The sequence below is a fragment of the Rutilus rutilus genome, assembly GCF_951802725.1.
Source record: "Rutilus rutilus genome assembly, chromosome: 21".
Taxonomy (NCBI): domain Eukaryota; kingdom Metazoa; phylum Chordata; class Actinopteri; order Cypriniformes; family Leuciscidae; genus Rutilus; species Rutilus rutilus.
The window spans coordinates 23880073-23901149 of NC_140226.1; the positions used below are offsets into that span (position 1 = coordinate 23880073).

General features: G+C 37.1%; 2 protein-coding genes across 2 annotated transcripts; one reads left to right on the forward strand and one right to left on the reverse strand.

Annotated features, from left to right (window-relative positions):
* Window positions 1-301: 301 nt before the first annotated feature.
* On the forward strand, window positions 302-17128 carry lpin1a (lipin 1a). Its single transcript, XM_084393147.1, has 21 exons — window positions 302-688; window positions 2532-2732; window positions 3563-3658; window positions 5163-5464; window positions 6717-6806; window positions 7740-7838; window positions 8085-8214; window positions 8300-8585; window positions 8755-8848; window positions 8989-9170; window positions 10449-10542; window positions 10664-10733; window positions 11742-11834; window positions 11989-12050; window positions 12511-12649; window positions 12746-12894; window positions 12990-13076; window positions 13169-13321; window positions 13409-13523; window positions 13610-13713; window positions 16434-17128. The coding sequence occupies exons 2-21, from the start codon at window positions 2541-2543 to the stop codon at window positions 16591-16593; spliced, it is 2697 nt and encodes an 898-aa protein (XP_084249273.1). The 5' UTR covers window positions 302-688; window positions 2532-2540; the 3' UTR covers window positions 16594-17128.
* A 1437-nt stretch (window positions 17129-18565) lies between these two features.
* pfn4 (profilin family member 4) lies at window positions 18566-20725 on the reverse strand (the record flags this gene model as incomplete). The annotated part of the gene is made up of 4 exons (XM_084393148.1): window positions 18566-18690; window positions 18776-18881; window positions 20356-20490; window positions 20612-20725. 4 exons carry the CDS (start codon window positions 20723-20725, stop codon window positions 18662-18664), a joined length of 384 nt encoding a protein of 127 aa, XP_084249274.1. The 3' UTR covers window positions 18566-18661.
* Window positions 20726-21077: the final 352 nt, after the last annotated feature.

Below are 21077 nucleotides of genomic sequence, written 5' to 3' on the forward strand. Positions count from 1 at the left end.
CAGCGCTACTGTAAACTTTTGATTGCCAGTTCAGCTGCTGCTGCCACGTGAGCAGAATTGTGTGCGTGTTAAATCCATTAAACGCGTGCATTAAATGCAGTGCATTGTCAGCATTACTTCACCACTGTAATGGCAGATTCAGCATGCAATTATAATTAAATATAAAATAGGAAAACAATTAAAATGTAAAATGAGCTGTCATATTACAGTGGACGACAGAAAATAGACAAAATATTGCCTTTGACGCTTGAGCGTTCTAGTCGCGTTGCGTCGCATAAACAAAGCGTTTGATTGGTTCACTGGGTGACGACGACGTCATGACTCCATCCACAAATATGAAAGACGCGTCGCGCGCATACTATTGGATACAGTGGTGGAAGACCGCTTCATTAACTGTAAACGGAAGCTTATTGCTGTTTGTCGCGTCGCGTATTTAGCAGTGTAGATGGGCGCAAAGGGTTAACTGTGATGTCAGTTGCAGAGGCAGGGACAGCTACTCACTGAAAGCAGTTTCCACCCTGCTTTAAATACAACGCCAACACAGACAGTCAGAGAACAGTGTGTCAAACGGCAGAGACAAAATACATGAGCAAAGAGCAGCGAACATCAACCGGATTCCGCAGCGTACGAAGATCCACTAAGTGCATCAGAATGGCTGTCACATCCTAACGCGTCTGCCGCATCCCACGTATGTATTACAGAGAATTCCATCCTTGCCTGGCTTCTCATTTCCATCCTGTTTATAATCATCATCTAAAATAAATGCATCCATTTGTTTGGGTTAATATATTTATATACACAGTGAAAGGGCTTCTCTTTTTATAGCACAATAGATGATTGTTTACATTCTTTGGATATCTGACTGTAAAGATCCATGACATTCAGTTTCCATAGCAATCATGCAGTTACCAAGACGATTATACACATTCTAAATTATTTAACTTCGATAACAACAAAAATATAACATTTGTATGTACAACACTGATTACCTGCATGTTATCATGTTATTTCTCTATTATTCATGACTAGTGATTGCAATATATATATATATATATATACATACAGAGAGAGAGAGAGGGGTAGATATTATGTTTTGATCTGTTGAAATTAGTCTTTCAGTGTTTGTGGGTATGGACAATTATGCAATAGCTCTAGTGTTAAATTAGGCATTATAGATGCTACACTGTAAATTTGGATGCTAGTGCTATTATTGGCACCAGTATCTAACAGCAGAACCATCGGTGTTATGTCAGTCCCATGTGACTGTGGTGTCTGTGTATATGTAAATGATCAGTTTGTTGTGTATGAACAATGAAGACTTACTTGAAGGTTTTTGCACAATCCCAGGGTTACATCTAGGGGGCAAATCATTTGGGTTAATACGATTGTCAGGTTTTTCTAAGAGCCAGAGTTCCAACATTCAAGGAAAGCCTAGAAAGATTAGGGAATTTTAAAAAGTGTGACTTCCAGGCCTGGATAAGTCTGTAATGAAAATACATTCTAGATTTGCATTTCCCTCAAATATTTAACTTTAATTCAGAAAATTGGCACCTGATATACACAAATGAAAATTCGTCCAGATATCTGTGGAAAATGATTTCTAAATAAATCCTTTTGTCAGTAATGATGAAAGGTCATGAGCAAGTCATACAAATAATTGGTCAATAAGTGTGAGAACCCTGAAGAGCTTGCATACAAAATGATTTATCTTCCCATTAATGCAGTGGAAACTTGTTGTGCCTTGTCTGATCTACATAAGCCCTTGATTGCATATTGTAATAGTGCACACAGGTTTTTATTTTTTTTATTGCAGAAACTTGCAGTTAGCTAATTACTTTAAACATTATGTGTTGTGATCTAGAGAGAGGCAGTCGTTTTCTGGGTTGGTAGAGCATGCCAGAACTAGGCATTATTAAACCCTTGGCAATTCTTAAGGAACACCACTTGTAATCCTTTTTTGAGCAATGTCATGTGTCTACCACTTGCAGTCTTTAGTTGGGGTTCAATGATATTTTACCTTTAACCTAAATTTCCAAAGAGATCTTGGCTTGAGTTAAGCAAGACAGCAAGTTTTTGCTCTACAGGTTTTTTCTTTTCCAGTAACCCTGCAGCTGCAAAAATTTGCACAATCGTAGAAGACGTTGAATATGTTATCATACTCTCTTAACACAGAGATGGCTCATCAACATAACAGTTGCCTTTACAGAGTTGACTGTGCACTTTCACACAAAAAGCCATTAATTTTTATGCTGAAGTGCACAGAGAAATACAGTATATTGCTTGAGTTAATGATAAAAGGATCAAGTACTTGTTTGTTACATGTAAAAGAGTAACAGAGAACATACCACAAGCTGAAACAAACAAAATAAATAAATACATTTTAATAGATTATAAATAAATAACAAATTTAAATAAATAGATTTTAAGATGTTGCTGATTTGAGTGGTTTCAGTTATACCCTTTGCATGGTGTCCACTTTAGTCACCTTACAGTATGTTTCTCTCTAAAAGCTTGAAATCTCTCTGTTTCAGAGTCAGACCATGAACTACGTGGGTCAGCTGGCCGGTCAGGTTTTCGTGCAGGTGAAGGAGCTGTACAGAGGCCTGAACCCTGCCACCCTCTCCGGCTGTATTGATGTCATTGTGGTGCGTCAGCCCGATGGCACTCTGCAGTGCTCGCCTTTTCACGTCCGTTTTGGCAAGATGGGAGTACTGCGTTCACGGGAGAAAGTGGTAAGTACTAGTGCAGACATGCTTTAGGGTGGCAGTGGCCGAGATATTCATATTTTTGCAGCTTACAAATTCTCTGATTCATTTTGTGTGTGTTAAAGGGATATTTCAGTCAAATTTTTTTTTATTTTGTTATGCACTTAAAGCTCCAAAAAGAACCAACAAACACCAAGTGCTTTTAAAAAGTCTTGGAATTGTGTCTTAATATTGTTTTTATTGCTCGTGTTTGTCCCAGTGAGATTTGTTGCTTCTGCAAGAACCAGTGAGGTTTGTTCTTGCACATCAAGCAAGCATGTTTGAGCTTCTGTTTACCATAGTTGATGGGCTTTATGTATGTGTGGTGATACATTTTTATATGTGAATATAAGCCTAAATTAAATCCATTCATCATATAAAGTGACCCAGTCTCTTCAGAAGACTTGAATTAAACGGTTTAATTCATATGGATTACTTTTACAATGTTTATTTGCACTTTTTAATGTCTACAAATTTTGGTTGTGTGGACTTTAAATGGATGGACAAAAGTACTGAGAGAATATAAAAAATATCTTAATTTGTGTTCAGAAGATATAAGGGCGAGTAAATGACATGAGAATTTAAATTTTTGGGTGAACTATCCATTTAAGACATGGTAATCCTGTCCAATGTCCAGAACGTCTGGTGTCACATATCAAGAAATATATCAAAGCCATGGACATAAGGACTTAAGGGAACAGCAGTTGTTTGAAGATGAGATAAAATTAGCATTGTCATTGGCTTTGTGTTGCACATGGCTTACTGTTGTAAATTGTCTTTATTATAGTGACAGCATTCCCTGTTCCCTTTCTCCTCAGGTTGACATTGAGATAAATGGGGAGCCGGTCAGTTTACACATGAAACTGGGTGAAAATGGAGAGGCATTCTTTGTCAAAGAAACAGAAAGTGGTGAGGTGAGTACTGGTGTCCTGTACCAAACAATAAATCCTGTATAGTGTTGTTTTTATAGTGGCCAAGGGTCATTGTGCACTAAGAAATGTAACACGATGTATGCAAGTTTCTTCCTGAGTACCATAGCTTGAAATCTGAACTTGTTTACTGGAAACAATCCCGCGGCACGCATTCTGTTATCTGAGCTTGGACACTTTGCTCTAGAACAGACTTCTCTCTGCCAAGGCCAACCTTGTCCTGTCTAAATCAGGACCCATCTTTCTGCTTCTCAAGCATAAAAGAAAAAGCCAACCAATTTAAAGGGCAAAGTAATGCACAGGAGAAAAGCCCTGAAACACTGTCCGACCGCTGAGATAAGAAAAGCTCTGCGCGCGTAATGTTGGTCATCCTCCTGGCTTAGTCTTCTGCTTCCTCATTACTAGAATCACTGTCCATTTGCCTGAATCTTCTGTTTATATGTTTGTGCTGACATTTGAGAGCTATGACTGGATTGCATGCACAGGAATATGAAATTGCTACACTCCTGACAAAAGTAATTCATGTAAATATGATATTCTGTTTTAAATACAAGTGTTACATTTGTAGAGAAGGGCATTTAATACATTGGATGCTTTAGTGTAGTATTTTAGGAGATGATATTCTAGAGATGTAATGGCACTTAATTTTTGACAAGAGTTTTATATTCAAAATAGTAAGGGAACTGACTTCAGCTAAACAATGACTCTATAATATATATATATATATATATATATATATATTCTATATCTAATAGTTCTACCCCTAATTCTAAAAATGGGCACTAAATTCTAAATTTCCCCATATTCACGGAATGTGCCAGTTACATAATTGCTTATTCTTTCTCAAGGTTAGAGTGTGTTTTATTTGTTTATTTATTTATTGGCCATTTATGCCTTTATTCGACAGTGAAAGTGGAGAAATAGTGTGTTTTAATCAAGTATGATTTCCTTGTAATGATTTGTGGCACTACACGAACATAATGTGTGTCATATAGAATCAGTTTTAAGACAGGAGAGGCTTTTTCACTGAAGTGCAGTGAACTTGGGATGGTATTGTTGCCAGTACAAAAAAATAAATCTTCTGAAGAGGATTATTTTGGAATACCATACACAAAAGGTCAGATGACATGTATTACTCAAATATGTATCCTGAAAAATCACACTTGTCTCTGTGTCAGCCAAAAGCTCTGGGGGGAGAAAGTATGTCTTGCCCCTTAACGTATGTCTTGTGAAGCCATGACTTACAGACTGTTGCACGTGCATGAGTTTATCTGCAATGAAACATGCAGTGATCTGTTACATGGCATTAAGGTCACAGTGTTGTGCTTCTGGGATTCAAGCAGACACGGTCAAACCAAATCTTAAGGCTACAGTCAACATTCGTGTTCATATGTTCTACAACACACCCTATCAAGGTCCAATATTAACTTTTTGCAACACCTGCCTAAAGCATGTCTACATTTCATACTATTTATTACTCTGTCTACAGGAGATGGTGCCGGCCTACTTGGCTACATCACCCATAATTTCAGAAGGCTCTGCCCTAATGCAGGCCCAAATGGGAAAAGGCTTGTCACGTCTTTCTGAGTCTGGAAACGGAACCTCCATTCAAACCCTGGGCCCCATGCAGGCCCCTGGTGACAGTTCAATAATGAAGAAGAGGAGGAAGAGGAGGAGAAAATCTAAAGTAGACAGCATGAAGCGAGAGGACAACGAAGACTTTTCAGAAGATGAGGACATGTTTACCCTCGACTTGAGTTCTGATGATGACAAAGAGGCTTCAGGCAGCAGGTCAGAACAAACAGTATGAATATTATTACGTATTATTATCACGCACATAATGTTTCATGTCGTTCTGAGTCTATGAATTTCTTTCTTCCATGGAACACAAAAGCAGAAATTTTGCACTTTTCAATATGCTATTTTGAATATATGTGAACTTGTGAAGTGAGTGATGTATGTGAATGAGTCCACTTAAAACTCAATGAGTTCAGTCAAAACTCATTCACTGATGTTTATGAGTTTTGATAGCTGCGATGGATGGCATAGTGGTGTTTTCGGAGCTTGAAAGCCTCTGGTCACCATTCACTTTCATTATATCTGGGTAAAGGGGATAGTGCTCTTGCCAAGATCTCACATTGAATCTAAATCCCACTTTTCTTGGAGTTCTGCTTGGCAGGAGCTGTGGAGCTTACATTAAAGACAAAACAGATGGTTCTGTAATGAGAGATCCTCCTTCTCTTAACCCATCTGAAATCATTGCAAATCATGTGATTACAGTGGCATAATCTGTTTTCTGCAAGTATGCTGGAATTATTCCAGTTGCAGTGGTCTTGGGATGTGGGCTGTGTCTGTTTGTTCACTCTTCGAATAGGCTCTGCAATGGAGAGAGAGAGAGAGGCAAAGTGGAGAAAAATAGGTCGCCAGTCCTATTGCTGAAGTAAACAAGCGGCTCAAACAGCCCCTCCAATGTTTTTCCACGAAATCCATGAAACCCTGCCAGTTCTGGCTCCAGCTCGAGGGGAGTCCTTTGTAATGCTGGGCCATCTAGCATTGCCCACACATATCCAAGAAAAGAAATGATTTGCAATATAAATCAGTTTAACAATATAAACATCCTTTTTCCTTCTTTCATTCCCAGTGGATGACAAATTATGTATTTTATCTGTGCGATCTGAATAAGCAAGTTCCACTACACTACATGCCTTGCATTACCAAGAATCTGTTTCCCAGGTACCAGAAATACATTTAAAAAGTGACTGTAAAGGGCACTGGGAAAACGCTGTTCACAAGGCCAAAAGAGTCAGCTGGGAATGTGTTACTCAGTAAAGCAGCAGTTTGAATCAAGACACTAGCTCTTTAGAAACCCCACAATGCTCTCTGTCTTCCTGGAAGAATGAGCCTGTTTAAGACAATCATTTCAGATTATCCCTGGGTATGTCTATGTGCATGGAATATCTAAATGTATACGCTGTCTTACTCTTTCCTTTTGCGGGTATATATACTTAATGTATATGTTTGCCTATACTGTATGTGTTTTCAGAGCTATGTCACATGAGTTGTTTGCTGAGCAGGTGAAAGGAACCAGCAGCACATACACACATTCTGAAGGGAAGTGGACTGGTGTTCAAAGGTATGCTTACCAGTGTTTTTCAAAAAGGAGCCAAGTTCTGGTCACATCGCAATTATGACAAACAAAGTCAAAATTGCACGATATAAAGTTGCAAAGTTGTAGTAAATGTATTTAATCCATTGCAAAAGAGAAAAACAATGTACCACAACTAGTATACAACATCAAAAGACCCTTTCAACTGGAGACCCCTGTCAGTCAGTCTTTAATCCATTCTTGATCTCTTTGGGAAAATTTAATTAAGGTATTTTAGAAAGAAGAAAAGACAAATATTGTGTGCATTTCAAAATAATATCCTTATATTATAATCATTACGATCACAAGCTGTAATCATTGCCTAACATGTCCACTGTGTCTGCTTAACTGAATACATATATTATCTTATAACTGTATATTACTGCCATATGGGCATTACTTTGACGCACTCTCCGACTGATAACAGAATACTTCCTGATTGTAACATTAAAATAAATCCAGACATGTATTTTTGCAATCAATTGAATAAAATAATCTATAAGAACACTGGAGTCCCAGCAATTCAGCGAAAAGACAATAAGAGATGGCAGACAAAAAAAGTGAAATCCAAAAATGTGCATGTCTGCAGAATATTTTATTACACATAAAATTCAGTCCAATGGAATTGTTTCTCACCACATTAAAGCAAACCCCAGCATATGCTGTATTGCTGAGTGTATCTGAGACTGAACTGAAGGCTCTATTAATATGTATGTCGATAATCATCAGCAAACTGTTCCCCTGCTGCAGTACGATAATTAAACTGATAGTATATCATAATGCAAAAACATGCTAATACATTTAGCTGTATTCATTCTACAACAGACTTATAAAGTATTGTGCTTATATATTCTTTTTTTCTATATATGAGATTCAAAATAATGGACATTTTAATGTAAAGCTTTGTTTTCTGACCCACAGTACAGGGTTGGAGAAGACATGCTCTTTACCCATTCCCACCAATGCAGGATTTTCCATTTCCTGCCCTCAACAAACAGCCATGTTCCAGTCCACACACAGGTAACCGCTGCATTCACCATGTAATGTAAATAAACTTGCAACAAAGCCATAAGGTTGTGTAGCTATAAGGTTGTCTGTAGTGTATTGCCCAATTTTACGATTTTTGCTTTGTTTGCCAAGCATGAAATTAAATTTTGCAGAGGAAAGGAAAGGCATTGTTGCTAGTTTATTTCACAACAGCTGTATTAATACAAACCTACAATTAATCCAAATATTGCTGTCTCCATCTCTCATTCCTCCCTACAGCAGTCCAAATAGCTCCCTGCCATCTACACCCAAGAGTGATTCAGAGTTGCTGGACAGTCAGAGGGGTAAAGGGAAACTGGACAACCCTGAGATGCTGTGGACATGGGGAGAGCTACCGCATGCTGCCAAGGTACAGTAATCATCAGCCATGCCACATGACCACAACAAATGAACAAATCTGAATCAGTTAACTGTACATCTTTCTTTTCACACAGCCTTCATTCCTGCAGCCCCTGTCAGAGCCCATGGTGGTGATCCCAAGATCAATCCCACCATCTGAAAGCACGCACTTCAGAGCCATCACTGGGGATGGAACGGTGGAGTCTCAGAGCAATGATGTGTATGTGCCTGATCTCAGGGCTGGAGAGGCAACATCTGCCCCTGCTGTAGATGTGGAGGCCATCAGTGCGGCCGCTCATCTTATCACAGACCTAGAGGAGGGGTGTCACAGTCCTGGGGCTCATGCCATTAGCAAGATGGACTCTCCATCCAAGAGAAAAGGTATGTGTGCGTGTATATATATATATATATATATCATTTAATTAATTGAATTTATCTGTCATATGACATTAAATATGAGCTCTGAAAATAAATGTCACAATGGTACAAAGAAAACACTTTTTGGCTATTTAAAACATATAATATAATGTCACAATACATCAATTCCTAGACAAAAGGAGCCGGCACTTGGGATCAGATGGAATATACCTGGATGACATCACAGAGTTGGAGCCTGAAGTGGCTGCCCTGTACTTTCCAAAGAGGTCATTTTTACACGGATTATGTTTAAACAGTTATCACATATCAAGAGTGTACATAGAGCCTTATAGCCATTCACTTGTTCATTTATGATCCAAGTGTAGTGTAAGTATCTTTTTTAATCAAATTTATTTTTGTTGTTCAGTGATGGAACAACTTCTGTGAGGGGCGGAACAGATCTGAGAAGTGCAAATCAGTCCCCTCAGTCAGTGGGCAGCAGTGGAATGGACAGTGGGGTGGACAGCTTTTCTGACCAGTTAGGAGACTTGCCTCATATTGCCATCTCTCTTTGTGGAGGACTGTCAGAAAACAGAGAGATCACTAGAGGTAAAAGGAGGAGTTGTGATGAACAGTACAGTACCATTCAAAAGTTTGGGGTCAGTAAGATTTTTTTTTTACTTTTTTGAAAGAATTCCCTTAAGCTCACCAAGGATTCATTTATTTGATCAAAAATGCAGTAAAAACGTTCATTTAAATTGTTTTATATTTTAATATCTATCTATAAATTACAGAAACGTCTGTCTGTCTGTGTGTCTGTCTGTCTGTCTGTCTGTCTGTCTGTGTGTGTGTGTCTGTTAACCGCATATCTCTCGAACCGTTAGTCCGATGGATTTCAAATTCGACAGGTGTCTTGCCACGGGCATGAGTAAGTGCAGTGCCAAGTTTAATGTTGTTTGGATGAGAAATGCAAAAGATATCGTTAAATATATAATTTTTATAAGGTTGTGGTTTAAAAATAAACATTCTGACATTAGAGGGTTGTATCGGTCAAAGAAGCCCCAAGAAGGTTGTGGTTTAAAAATAAACATTCTGACACAAACACTCTGTCAGCTACACTGTTTACTTCTGAATATTATAGTTTGGTTCCAGAACGTGATAAATCCATTTTGATTAATTTGAGTAAAGGCCCGTTCACACCAAGCACGATAACTATAAAGATAACGATAAAGATAACTATATATGCGTCCACACCAACGACCGATAACGGTCTTTTTATTCTAAGCACGCGCGCGCCCGCCCCATTTTAAATGCGCGAGACCTTTAAATTAGAATGGATTCTGAATATTATATTTCATTCAGGTGCGCTTAACGTTATCGCTACTGTGTAATAGTAGCCTATGCTATTCACCAACTAAACATATCCTATTCAATGCGTTCACAGTCTCTTTCACGGGCATCATTTGTAGTAGCCTATTCACAAACTGTTTGCTCAAGCATAGCGTTTTCTCAGAGTTCACTTTGTGCTTTCTACCATGCACAAATAAAATTGTCACTGAACTTTTGCTGTGTAATTGTAACAATGAGCACTCAAACACACCAAACCAACAATTACTAAAAACACACACAAAAAAAGATTTTTCTTGGGTATTTTGCACTGGTATTTTAAAATGTAATTTGATGTCAAATGTCTCACCTTTGATCAATTTAATGCATCCTTGCTGAATAAAAGTAGGACCCCAAACTTTTCAAAAGTAGTGTAAAATAATGTATTTTCAGTTGCTGTTCTGTTATTCCGTATACTCTGTATTAATATCCTGTTTTCTTCTAGATTTTTTTAGCTGGGGAAGTAATTAAGCAATTAAAGTCACAATCTTTCATTCACAGAGGAATTTGAGGAACGAGCAATATCTTATCAGGAGTTTGCAGATAATCCATCTATCATTGATGATCCCAACCTGGTTGTAAAGATTGGAACTAAGTATGTCATTTGTGACATAAAAACAAATACTGTAGCATGATGTAATTTACTAAAATATTGTACAAAATAAGTAAATTTAATACATCCATGAATTATTTCATGTTTTGTTCTCCTCACAAAGGTATTATAACTGGACCACAGCCGCTCCTATCGTCCTGGCCGTGCAGGTTTTTCAGAAACCCTTGCCAAAGGTAAGGACAGCATAAACAGCACAAATATGTACAGAAAGGCCTTAGTTATTCAACCAACACTGACAATGTGACCTCACAGTAGTTTAAATAAAGCTTATCATTTAAGCTTGTTAATACCGAAATCAAACATTGGTTTATTGGTGATGTATGTATACACTTTATGTATACACTTAACTTTAGTTCTATCAGTAAAACATACTTGGTATCATTCAATTCAGTTAAATTCAATTTAGTTTTATTTATAAAGCACTTGAGAGCTTGTAATATATATAATTTATATATAGTGTATAATTTATAATAATTCTGAATAAATGTAATAATAACAAAATTATTCACATCAATTACACTGATTTACAATTTACCTAATAGTTTAAAGAATTCTTTATTTACTGGATTCATGTACAACAAATGAAATGTTCACTTGCAAACATCTTTGCCCTGCATATACAAATAATAGTAATAAATAATACTGCAGCCCACTGGATGTCTCACTTTTTAATATTTATAATTTTTTGGACAGTTTTAGCACAGTTTTTATTGAAAAGTTTGCACTAACTCAGTACTGACCCAATTATTGGATTGCTTAAATAGGTAAATGATGAAATACATCACAGTGGTAGAAAGATACTGTTTTGTTTCTGTATTGTTTGTCTCCTCTCAGCGAGTGTTTCATGGCTTTTTAAAGTCCTTGTGTATACTGCACCCCAGCTCTCATAGCACTCCAGGGCATTTAAATTTTGTCTCTTCCCTCCTCCTTGTTTTTCTTCTTTTTAATTGATCTCCCCTCATACCATCCCATTGTGCACCATTGCACTAAGTATTCCTGTCTGAGTTACGTCTACTCTGCTCTTGGTTTCTTCACATACTGTTTTCCTAGCGTGTTCGGCTCTAGTCCTGTACGTCTTTGTGAATTTGTGTTTATTTATTAGCTGCATGTGTTCAGTCACAGTCATCCTGTCATTTAGTTTTTGAGTTTTGAGTATCAGGGGCTCTGTGCGTTTGCTCCAGGCCACAGTAGAGAACATCATGAAGGAGAAGATGCCCAAGAAAGGAGGACGCTGGTGGTTCTCATGGCGGGGCAGGAACGACAGCTCCAAATCGGTATGTTTGCAATATTGCATATGGGAAATAATTGTGAATTGAATTAAAGGTAAAGTGTTACCAGATTAGTCCAAAGACATTTTGACTTCTCGCAGGTTTGCAAATATTATGTATGTAATAAAAGTATGCAAATCTGTGAATCTTTCTGCAACAGGAATCAGCATCAGACCAGATTGAAGGTGGAGAGGAGTCTATAAGAACAGGAACTGCGAGCAGGTAAATTTAGAAAACCAGAACATTGTTCTTGCTAATCGATTAAAGGGCCATATGTTGCATTTTTGAGCACTTTCAGCTGAAGTACAGTTGTATAATGTTAAGACCTGTTCACACCGACTGAAATGTTCAGTATGAAAATTCTATTTCGTTTTCAAATGCGATATGTCTGTTCAGACCAAAAAAAAAAAAAAAAAAAACGTCAGATGGGGTGCAGTGGATTTCTCTGCTCTTCAATATTATTCTTGGTATGAACAGGTCTTTAATCAAGGTCTGGCATCGAAAAAGTTACGATTAGTTTAACATTTTACACCGACTCTCAGGCCTTTAGAACTAAACAGACTGAAAGAGAATTACAGTTTTGGGTACAGTACCTTTAAGATTTCTTTTAAGATTTCTTTACACAGTAACTACGAAATCAGGTCTCAGAATATATATCATATCTGGTGGTATTTTTTACTAGATTAAAGGATGAATCATCATCCAGTGAAGATGACAGTGGAAGTGTTAAACAGAATACTGTGAGCAATCAGCCTGAAGTTATCAACAGCTCTGGAGGCCACTGCTACAGGAAGACTCTTCGTTTGTCCCCAGAACAGCTCGTAAGCATCTCCATTTTCAATGTAGCCAGTAAAGTCAATCAGAGACTACAGTATGTTATGAAAACTCATGCAACAAGCATGTTCTTCTTTTCTCAGGCCAGTCTGCACTTAAAAGATGGCCCCAATGATGTGGTCTTCAGCGTGACTACCCAGTACCAGGGCACCTGCCGCTGTGAGGGTACCATTTATCTGTGGAACTGGGATGACAAGATAGTGATTTCAGATATTGATGGCACCATCACAAGGTGAGACACCTCAAGTGAACTTCCTGGGGCAATATAATGGGCTTGACGGATGCAAAAAATGAAGCATGCAGTCTAAATTGCAAAGTCTCTTTTAGGTCTGATACCCTGGGACACATATTACCAACTCTGGGTAAAGACTGGACCCATCAGGGTATTGCCCGACTCTACCATAGAGTCAGCCAGTGAGTCGCACACCACATACAGAGCATCTATCAAATGTGAGCAAAAAGATTTTGTCTAATGTCTAATATATCTAAAACTCATTGTCAAACAGGAACGGCTACAAATTTATGTACTGTTCAGCTCGGGCTATTGGCATGGCTGACATGACCCGGGGTTACCTGCACTGGGTTAATGAAAGAGGCACTATGCTACCCATGGGACCTGTGCTGCTTAGTCCTAGTAGTCTGTTCTCTGCATTTCACAGGTTGGTACACACACACAAAACATATATAGGCTTTAAAAAATAATGATAATGCCACATAGTAACTGATGTCTTTTCTTTCAATCTCAGGGAGGTCATTGAGAAGAAGCCAGAAAAGTTTAAAATCGAATGTCTGACCGATATAAAAAATCTGTTCTATACAAACACAGAACCCTTCTATGCTGCTTTTGGAAACAGGGCAACAGTAAGTACAAGTAGCAATGTTTTTGCTAACATTACCTTCATTTGCTATACAGTATGCAAATCCCTAAGGAGCGTTCTTCTCTCTAGGATGTTTATTCATATAAAGAGGTGGGAGTGCCTTTGAACAGAATATTCACTGTGAATCCTAAGGGAGAGCTCATCCAAGAACATGCAAAGACCAACATATCATCGTAAGTGATCTAATGAAAACATTTCTTTTCTCATTTTTAAAGACAAATGACCAATTTTGCATTAAAGCTAACCCTGTTTTGGGATGTTTTTATTTATTTTGCATTGGGACATTTTTATGACAATTAAAGGGTTAGTTCACCTAAAAATTTAAGTTATGTAATTATTTACTCAACATAATGTCGTTCCAAACCCGTAAGACTTTTATTCATGTTCGAAACACATATTAAGATATTTGAATGAAATCTGAGATATTTCTGTCCCTCCATTGACAGTCCATGCAACTACCGCTTCAAAAAGTTCATAAAGAGATCATAAACTAATCCATCTGAATTGAGTGGTTTAGTCCAAAAGAGACACGATGGCTTTATATGATGAACAGATTTGATTTAGGATTTTATTCATACAGTATATAAACATTCATCAACGCACATATCCGCTGTGGTAAACAGAAGTTCAAGCATGCTTGAACCAATGAGGCTCATTCTCGTGTGTTACACAGCAAGTTTGAGCTTCCGGTAGAACCAATGAGGTTCATTCTCGTGTGTTACACAGCACGTTTGAGCTTCTGCAAGAGGTTTGTTCTCGCGCGTCAAGTATGTACAATTGAGCTTCTGTTTATGTTCGCTGATTAACTATTATAAGTGAATAAAAGCCTAAATTCAATCTGTTCATCATTTAAAGAGATTGTGACCCTTCAGAAAATGTGGACTAAACCGCGTCATTAATATGGATTAGTTTTACGATCTCTTAATGAACTTTTTGAGGCGTCACAGTGGTAGATGCGTGGACTGTCAATGGAGGGACAAAAATTTCTGATTTCATTTCAAATCTTCATTTGTGTTTCGAAGATGAATGAAAGTATTACGGGTTTGGACATGAGAGTGAGTCGTTTTAGGATGGACTAACCCTTTAAGCTAATTTTCTCTTCCAAATTTAAATCATTTAAATTAATTCGGACGTCTTACTTAAGTTTTTTGTAATTTCCATCATCGAAAATTAAAAGAATGGGATGATTTTGATCTTTTTTTGTTTTTGCATTGACATTATTTGTATGTTAATTAAGCTTGTTTTCCCTTCCAAATTCTCATTTAAATGCATCCAGACATTTGACTTTGGATTGTTTTTGTAAGTTCCATCTCTGAAAATGTGCATTAAAAACTAATCCTGCTTTGGGATGATTTCAGTTTATGTTTTATCATTGTGACATTATTTTTATGATAATTAAGCTCATATTCCGTTCCAAATTCTCATTGAAATCAGGGCTCGAAATTAACTTTTTTACTTGGTAGCACTGGTGCTCCCAACTTCAAAAAGTTAGGAGCACCAGCAAAAATTTAGGAGCACCCACCAAAAATTAAGGAGCACCACAACTACAAATTATATATTAACAAATTTTATTTCATCCTGTGGCCAAGATTTGAAATTTGGTCTTCTGGCTCTATATCATCTCTCACCCCGATGATATTGGCACATGATTTGTCATTTGACATAAATTTAGTGAAGGCAAGCTCTTCTTTGGCGATGGTGTATGCGGTGTTATATTCATAGACAGTATGGTTATATTTGACGTATCCTGCCGATTAAAAGCCTTAATAATTGAACCTGATTTGTTTGCCACACACCTGTCCCTGCATTTTTTGCTTGGCACTCTATTGCTATTAATATGCTGTATTAATCTTTGTTAATCTTAGTTAATAAAAATACAGCTGTTCATTGTTCATTAATGTTACTTCACAGTGCATTAACTGTAAAAAAAAAAAATGTATAGGCTATTAGTAGCCCAAATGTTGAAATTAACATTAACAATGGTTAACAAATTAACAAAGTGCAGTTTTTTTTAATAGTACAACTGTGTTAACTAGAATTTAATAAGTGGAACATTATTGTAAAGTGGTACCGATTTGTTACACCGATTCAGACGTCTCGTGAGTGTGTTGGACAGATCAGTTGTTTTAACCATTCATTAAAGTGAATCGGTTCAAATGAGTCATTAGTTCGCGAATCGGAGTGTCATTAGTGGGCCTAGTGGCATACGGCAAGCGTTGTGTGATTATCCCGGTAGTTTATTTTTAAGCACAATTCACACTTCACGGTAATTTAGGAGAAAAAAAAAATCTCCGAATGCTCCACGTGAAACTTCGGTCTTCCGCCCTTTTTCTATCGTGTCAAATGATTTTGATTAATATGCGCGAGGGAGAGAGAGCAAGACAGCGCTCGTGTTGTTTGAAGACGTGAGAGTGCGCGCGCGCGCGCGGCCGGGGCTTTCTCTCGTCAAGCGCAGCAGTCACTCACGCACCGATCAAAGGCTTTGGCGGCCGCCAAAAAAAATCAATGCAGGAAAAACCCCGGGATTGGTTATATAACGTTGGATAGAATGACGATCCGGCCATCGCGTATCAGCCCACATAAGGTACACACTGTGAAGTAATTTGCAAACGTTTTTTAGAGAAATGAAAACAGGTCGCACCACAACCATTATTTGCACTCGCACAAATGCTCCCAAATATATTTTTAGGTCGCACAGATTAAATTTCAGGAGCATATGCGACCAAAATGGTCGCAATTTCGAGCCTTGATTGAAATGCATCTGGATGTTTTAGATTTGTGTGTTTTTGTAATTTCTGTTATTGATGATTCTCTTGGCAATCTAACAGTAGATTATCTGTAGAGTCTAATAGTTGGGAGTTTGACAGTCCTAATATTCTTGCATGTTTTACAGTTATGGCCGTCTATGTGAGGTCGTAGATCATGTCTTCCCTCTTCTGATCAGAGGGAACACCACCGACTTTCCCTGTTCAGACACCTTTAGCCAGTTCACCTTCTGGAGAGAGCAGTTACCAGAGGTAGACAAGCAAGATCAACATTCTGAGAGCAGCTAAAAGGGCATAAAGCGAACATCACCTACAAACTCAGCTCTAACGCTGCACTGCCATAGGTATTACTCAACGCACAAGCAACTTAGCACTTTGCAGACCGCATGCCGCCCTCTGCCTGTTCCTTTATTGTTATTTTACTCTTTTAACAAACATTTAACATTTCTGTGTGTTTTAATGTTTTGTTTAACTGCCAATAGGCTGAATCTAGTAGCATATCACGCAGCTCATATTAGGGAATTTGTTTATTGATGATGGTACAGATATTTTAAAGTGCCAAACGCATTATTCATAACCAAGTTTTCCATTGGCTTTGTCCAAGGTTGTAAAGATGTATGAGGGAATACAATTATTTTAGTACATAGTATAAAATGCTTTTGAACATGTCATTAAACATACTAAGAGAAATTTTAAAAGTTTCATAAAAATAAAAAACAATAATAAATAAACTCAGATGTAGGTATAAAGCCAGCTAGTATTGTATATCTCAGGTGTTACAGAATTTTCATAAGGGATTCTTTTGAAACTTAAAGTGACCTTTAAAAAAAAAAAAAAAAAATCACCTATGTTGGTTTTTGCATTTTCTTTGACATCTAAATTAATTGATGACCTTAAGAACAAAACAACAAATGCAAGTGGTTATTACTTAATTGTGTCATCTTGGATAATTTCTTACCACACACACTTTACGTTTTGCCAACTGTTTATTATTATATAATAAATTTGCATTCCTTATTATTTGTGTGTATTTTATTTAAAGTACATATCTCTGACCAGCAGAAATGAATCATGCAAAAATGTATTTTGTCATACGTCATACCTGTTTGCATGTTAAAGAAAAACAAAACTACACAAAAGCAAACATCAATGCAAAAAACTCTCAGGTCATGAAGTATTTCCTACCTGTATTAATACCTCCCTATTAATATCATATTTAATACATATGAATCATTTTCATAAAATATAATTACACACCTGAGAAAAAGAAAAAAAAACATTTTAGTCAAGTGATTTTTTTAAAGCTTATTTCAACAATTAAGAATACGAAATATCCAGATTCATGGTGCATCCTATTAACGTATTGTGTTAATTTTATTTTATTTTTTGTAATCATCTTTATATTCTACCAACACCAACACCTCTACCCAATGGTATGTATTGTTTATTTCTTATTAAAGGATGAAATGGATTGTGTGTTATGAAAAAGCACTGAATAATAGAACATGTCTCTAGTGAAAGAATAAGGGTTTTGTGTAATATGAAAAAGAACAACAAGCTCCCGCTAGTTGTTGCTCCAACTTTTATTTAACTTAAGTGAATGGATAATCGGTGGTTTACCAAGGTTATCAAGGAGCACATTAAATAAGCACTTATGTGATGCATGAATGATGAAGGGGCTTTAGGGACTGGTTTAAAAGAACTGTGTATTTTAACGTAAATCATGTGTTATTGTTCTGCAAAGAAAATAAGATTATATGATATAGATGTGTGCAACATGAAAATGCAATGCGATACAGACTTATTATAATGACAGATGACTGCTACAAACTTCAACACTGTGAATGATCAGGTCAAAAATTGTAGATTGTTTCTGCTCTCTACCTGTCTTACAATATTTCAATTCAGTTCATTGAGATTTCTTATTCTGAACAAAAAATAGCTGAATAATATAATACTATGGTTCCCATCCCATGTTTCCAGCTCATATGAATGGTAACAGCCATAACATTCATTTAATATTGTTTGTTTTTTTCTCGCTATGGAGTTTTATATTCTTTCTGTGAAAGATCTTGTTGCCTAAGTTGTGGCAGTTCAGTTTTGTGTGTCATTACGTTCAGTGTTGAAATGTAAAACTACTGTTGTGTGTATATTTTAAGATGCCAAATCTCAATATGTAAATTAAAATCCCACTACATGAATAAAAAAAAAGCTTCCTTGTTTGTCTAAGCAGCACTAAAACCTACCTTGGTGTTCCTGTAGCTAACGGATTGAGTACAGTTTATAGTTTCTCGTCAGTACTACTACAATCACACTGAACAGCTTCTTCACCTCTTCAGATCTGATACGATGAGCTTCATTTTCCCTTTTCACTCAGATACTCGGCTAAAACACATGCAGAAACTATGATCAAAAACATTCAACCGAAGCAGAAAAGTTACTTTAACTTTTGGTTGGAATTTTAGCTTACCTAGTTTCTCAACTGCTTCCACACAGACACTTGGATACATGCTCTGTGAGTATGTGGCAACAATCACATACAGCGCAGTTCTCACCAATATCAGGCCATGTCCTTCCTAAACAAAGACAATAAAGAAAAATCAGTGAATGAAAAAGTGATGATGTGGTTATATACAATTCATCTGCACTTAAGGGTCAATAACATATGCATGTTTTGTTTGGTTTTCTCTGGATTTATTAAAGGTAGGGTAGGTAATTTCAGACAAGCTAGCAATAGCAAGCTAGCTTTGAAAGCATCAGATTCCACCCTTTCTTCAGAGCGCTCCCAAAAGCCATGCCTCCTCTAAAAGACACGAGTGAGCAGTCTGAGGACGTGAACAGTTCCAGGCAGAACGTCACGGGCTGCCATCTCTTAATTTTGCTGACAACATGGCGTGAACGCAGTATAATCTTGCGTTAAAACAAGATTTTAAAACGCTGGTTTCGCGTTGTAGCATGGACTGTGAAAACTGAGGCATTTGAAAACAATACCGCATGTTTAATCATGTGACGCATATTGAACCGATAGATATGTGTTTATACCGCTATTGTGCCTGTAATGTGCTATTCACTTTCACGCTGTCGCTAAAGATATGTTAGCCTACTTTGTACCCTCTTCATATCACAAATTTACTCGCAATTGCTGTCCTGCGGCAAAACATGAGAGCAGTTGCGTTTTTTTTAGACCAAACATATAATGTTGACTGAGTGCGACCTGGACGCATCAGTGAATGGTGAGATATTTTGCTAAATAAAATGATCCTGCCAGAAAAATAACATTGTTCCGTCTGTATCATCTCACTCACTGAGCTTTTATGAGGTTTTACGCATGCGCAGTAAGGTGAATTGAGCATTTCCGACATTTTAGTGTGGATGATAAACTTTTGGAAAACGCTTGGAAACGCTGATGTGGACAGAGCGTTTTGAAATAAAAACACCATTTTCAAATGTATCCGGTTTAATGTAGACGTAGCCTCAGGAGGAACTGTAAAAGGCGGTTTGTGGCATTCGGGATGGTCTTGTCTACAACTCTGCATAGCAGGCGCTGATGATGTGATGTCTGCGTGAGCAGAGGTATAGGCGGAGGTATGAAAATACATGTTGACAGGACGTAGTATCAGAGACTATTTATTATGGTAGTATTCAGACCGAATGCAATGATTGGACACATTTTTTTTGGTCCTGAGACTTCCACAGAAGATATGTTTTAATATTTAGACCACTTCTATAATTAATTGCAATCAGGATGTGAATAGACTTTTAACCAGTTTAACAAAAAGTATTAATATATATTATTTTTGCCTACCCTACCTTCAAGATATATAAAAAAAAAAAAAATTATACATAGGCTAACGTTACCTCTTTTTAATTTCCAAATTAAAATTACTTTTATGTTTTTTGAGGGTTGTAAAGTAAAGAATTGTGAAACTGGAGTTGTTACTGTCCGGAGACAGCAACAAACAAAAATGTGTTAATTTAAATGTAACGTTACTTGTTTTGTATATTTTGAGCAGGTTTAATTAAACATATAGAGTATAGTGTGTTACTTACACATTTTGTATATATCGAGTGTTTGTCAGCACGCACGCAGGTGTAGAACTTGTTCCTGAAGTTGAGTCCTCTCTGCCTCGTTACATCCAAGTGTTTGAACGAGTCTATCAACATCTGTGTTTGTTCTGGACAGACCTGCTTGAAGACATTAAACTGATTCAACTAAATGGCCAATTTGTCCTGAACAAATATTATAGATAAAACTTAAAATAACATGTTTATCTGTAAGGAATGCCCAGACTTGCAGTAAACTTACTGTAAAATTGGACGCAGCCGTTACGTCGCCTGTTTTAGCCACAAATATCACTGCACCCTCTACATGTTTCGTGTTAATGAGACCCTCTTCTAATAACTTTGGAAATGGGTTCATATTCAAATTAGTTCAACAGTACTCAAAATGTTGTTAGATAACTTATATGTCGAAAACTCAGAGGTTAGGTCGCCCTTAACAACCGTCTGACTGAAGCTCCAAGGTTACCAAGAAACATCGCGATCCCTAATTAATATTCATAAGTGGGCGTTTGAATATATAATTTATAAAGTAAAAAAAAAAAAAAACTAAAACTAAATGCTCTTGAAGCAACACCAAAGATTATTTTGTACCTTAAAATAATGTTTCCAAAATCGTTTCAGTGGTTCATCAACTCGTAACAGAACCGCACTATGCAAGTTTCACCGATAGGGTGAGAAGCACCTTGGATAGGGTTGCTGATCTGTAGTTC

Excerpts from the sequence above, each read along its gene's own strand:
- lpin1a (XM_084393147.1), top strand. The coding sequence starts at position 2,541 with ATGAACTACGTGGGTCAGCTGGCCGGTCAGGTTTTCGTGCAGGTGAAG. Across the intron at positions 2,733-3,562 it reads TGCGTTCACGGGAGAAAGTG|GTTGACATTGAGATAAATGG; the intron begins GTAAGTACTAGT and ends CTTTCTCCTCAG. Across the intron at positions 12,895-12,989 it reads ATTGATGGCACCATCACAAG|GTCTGATACCCTGGGACACA; the intron begins GTGAGACACCTC and ends AGTCTCTTTTAG.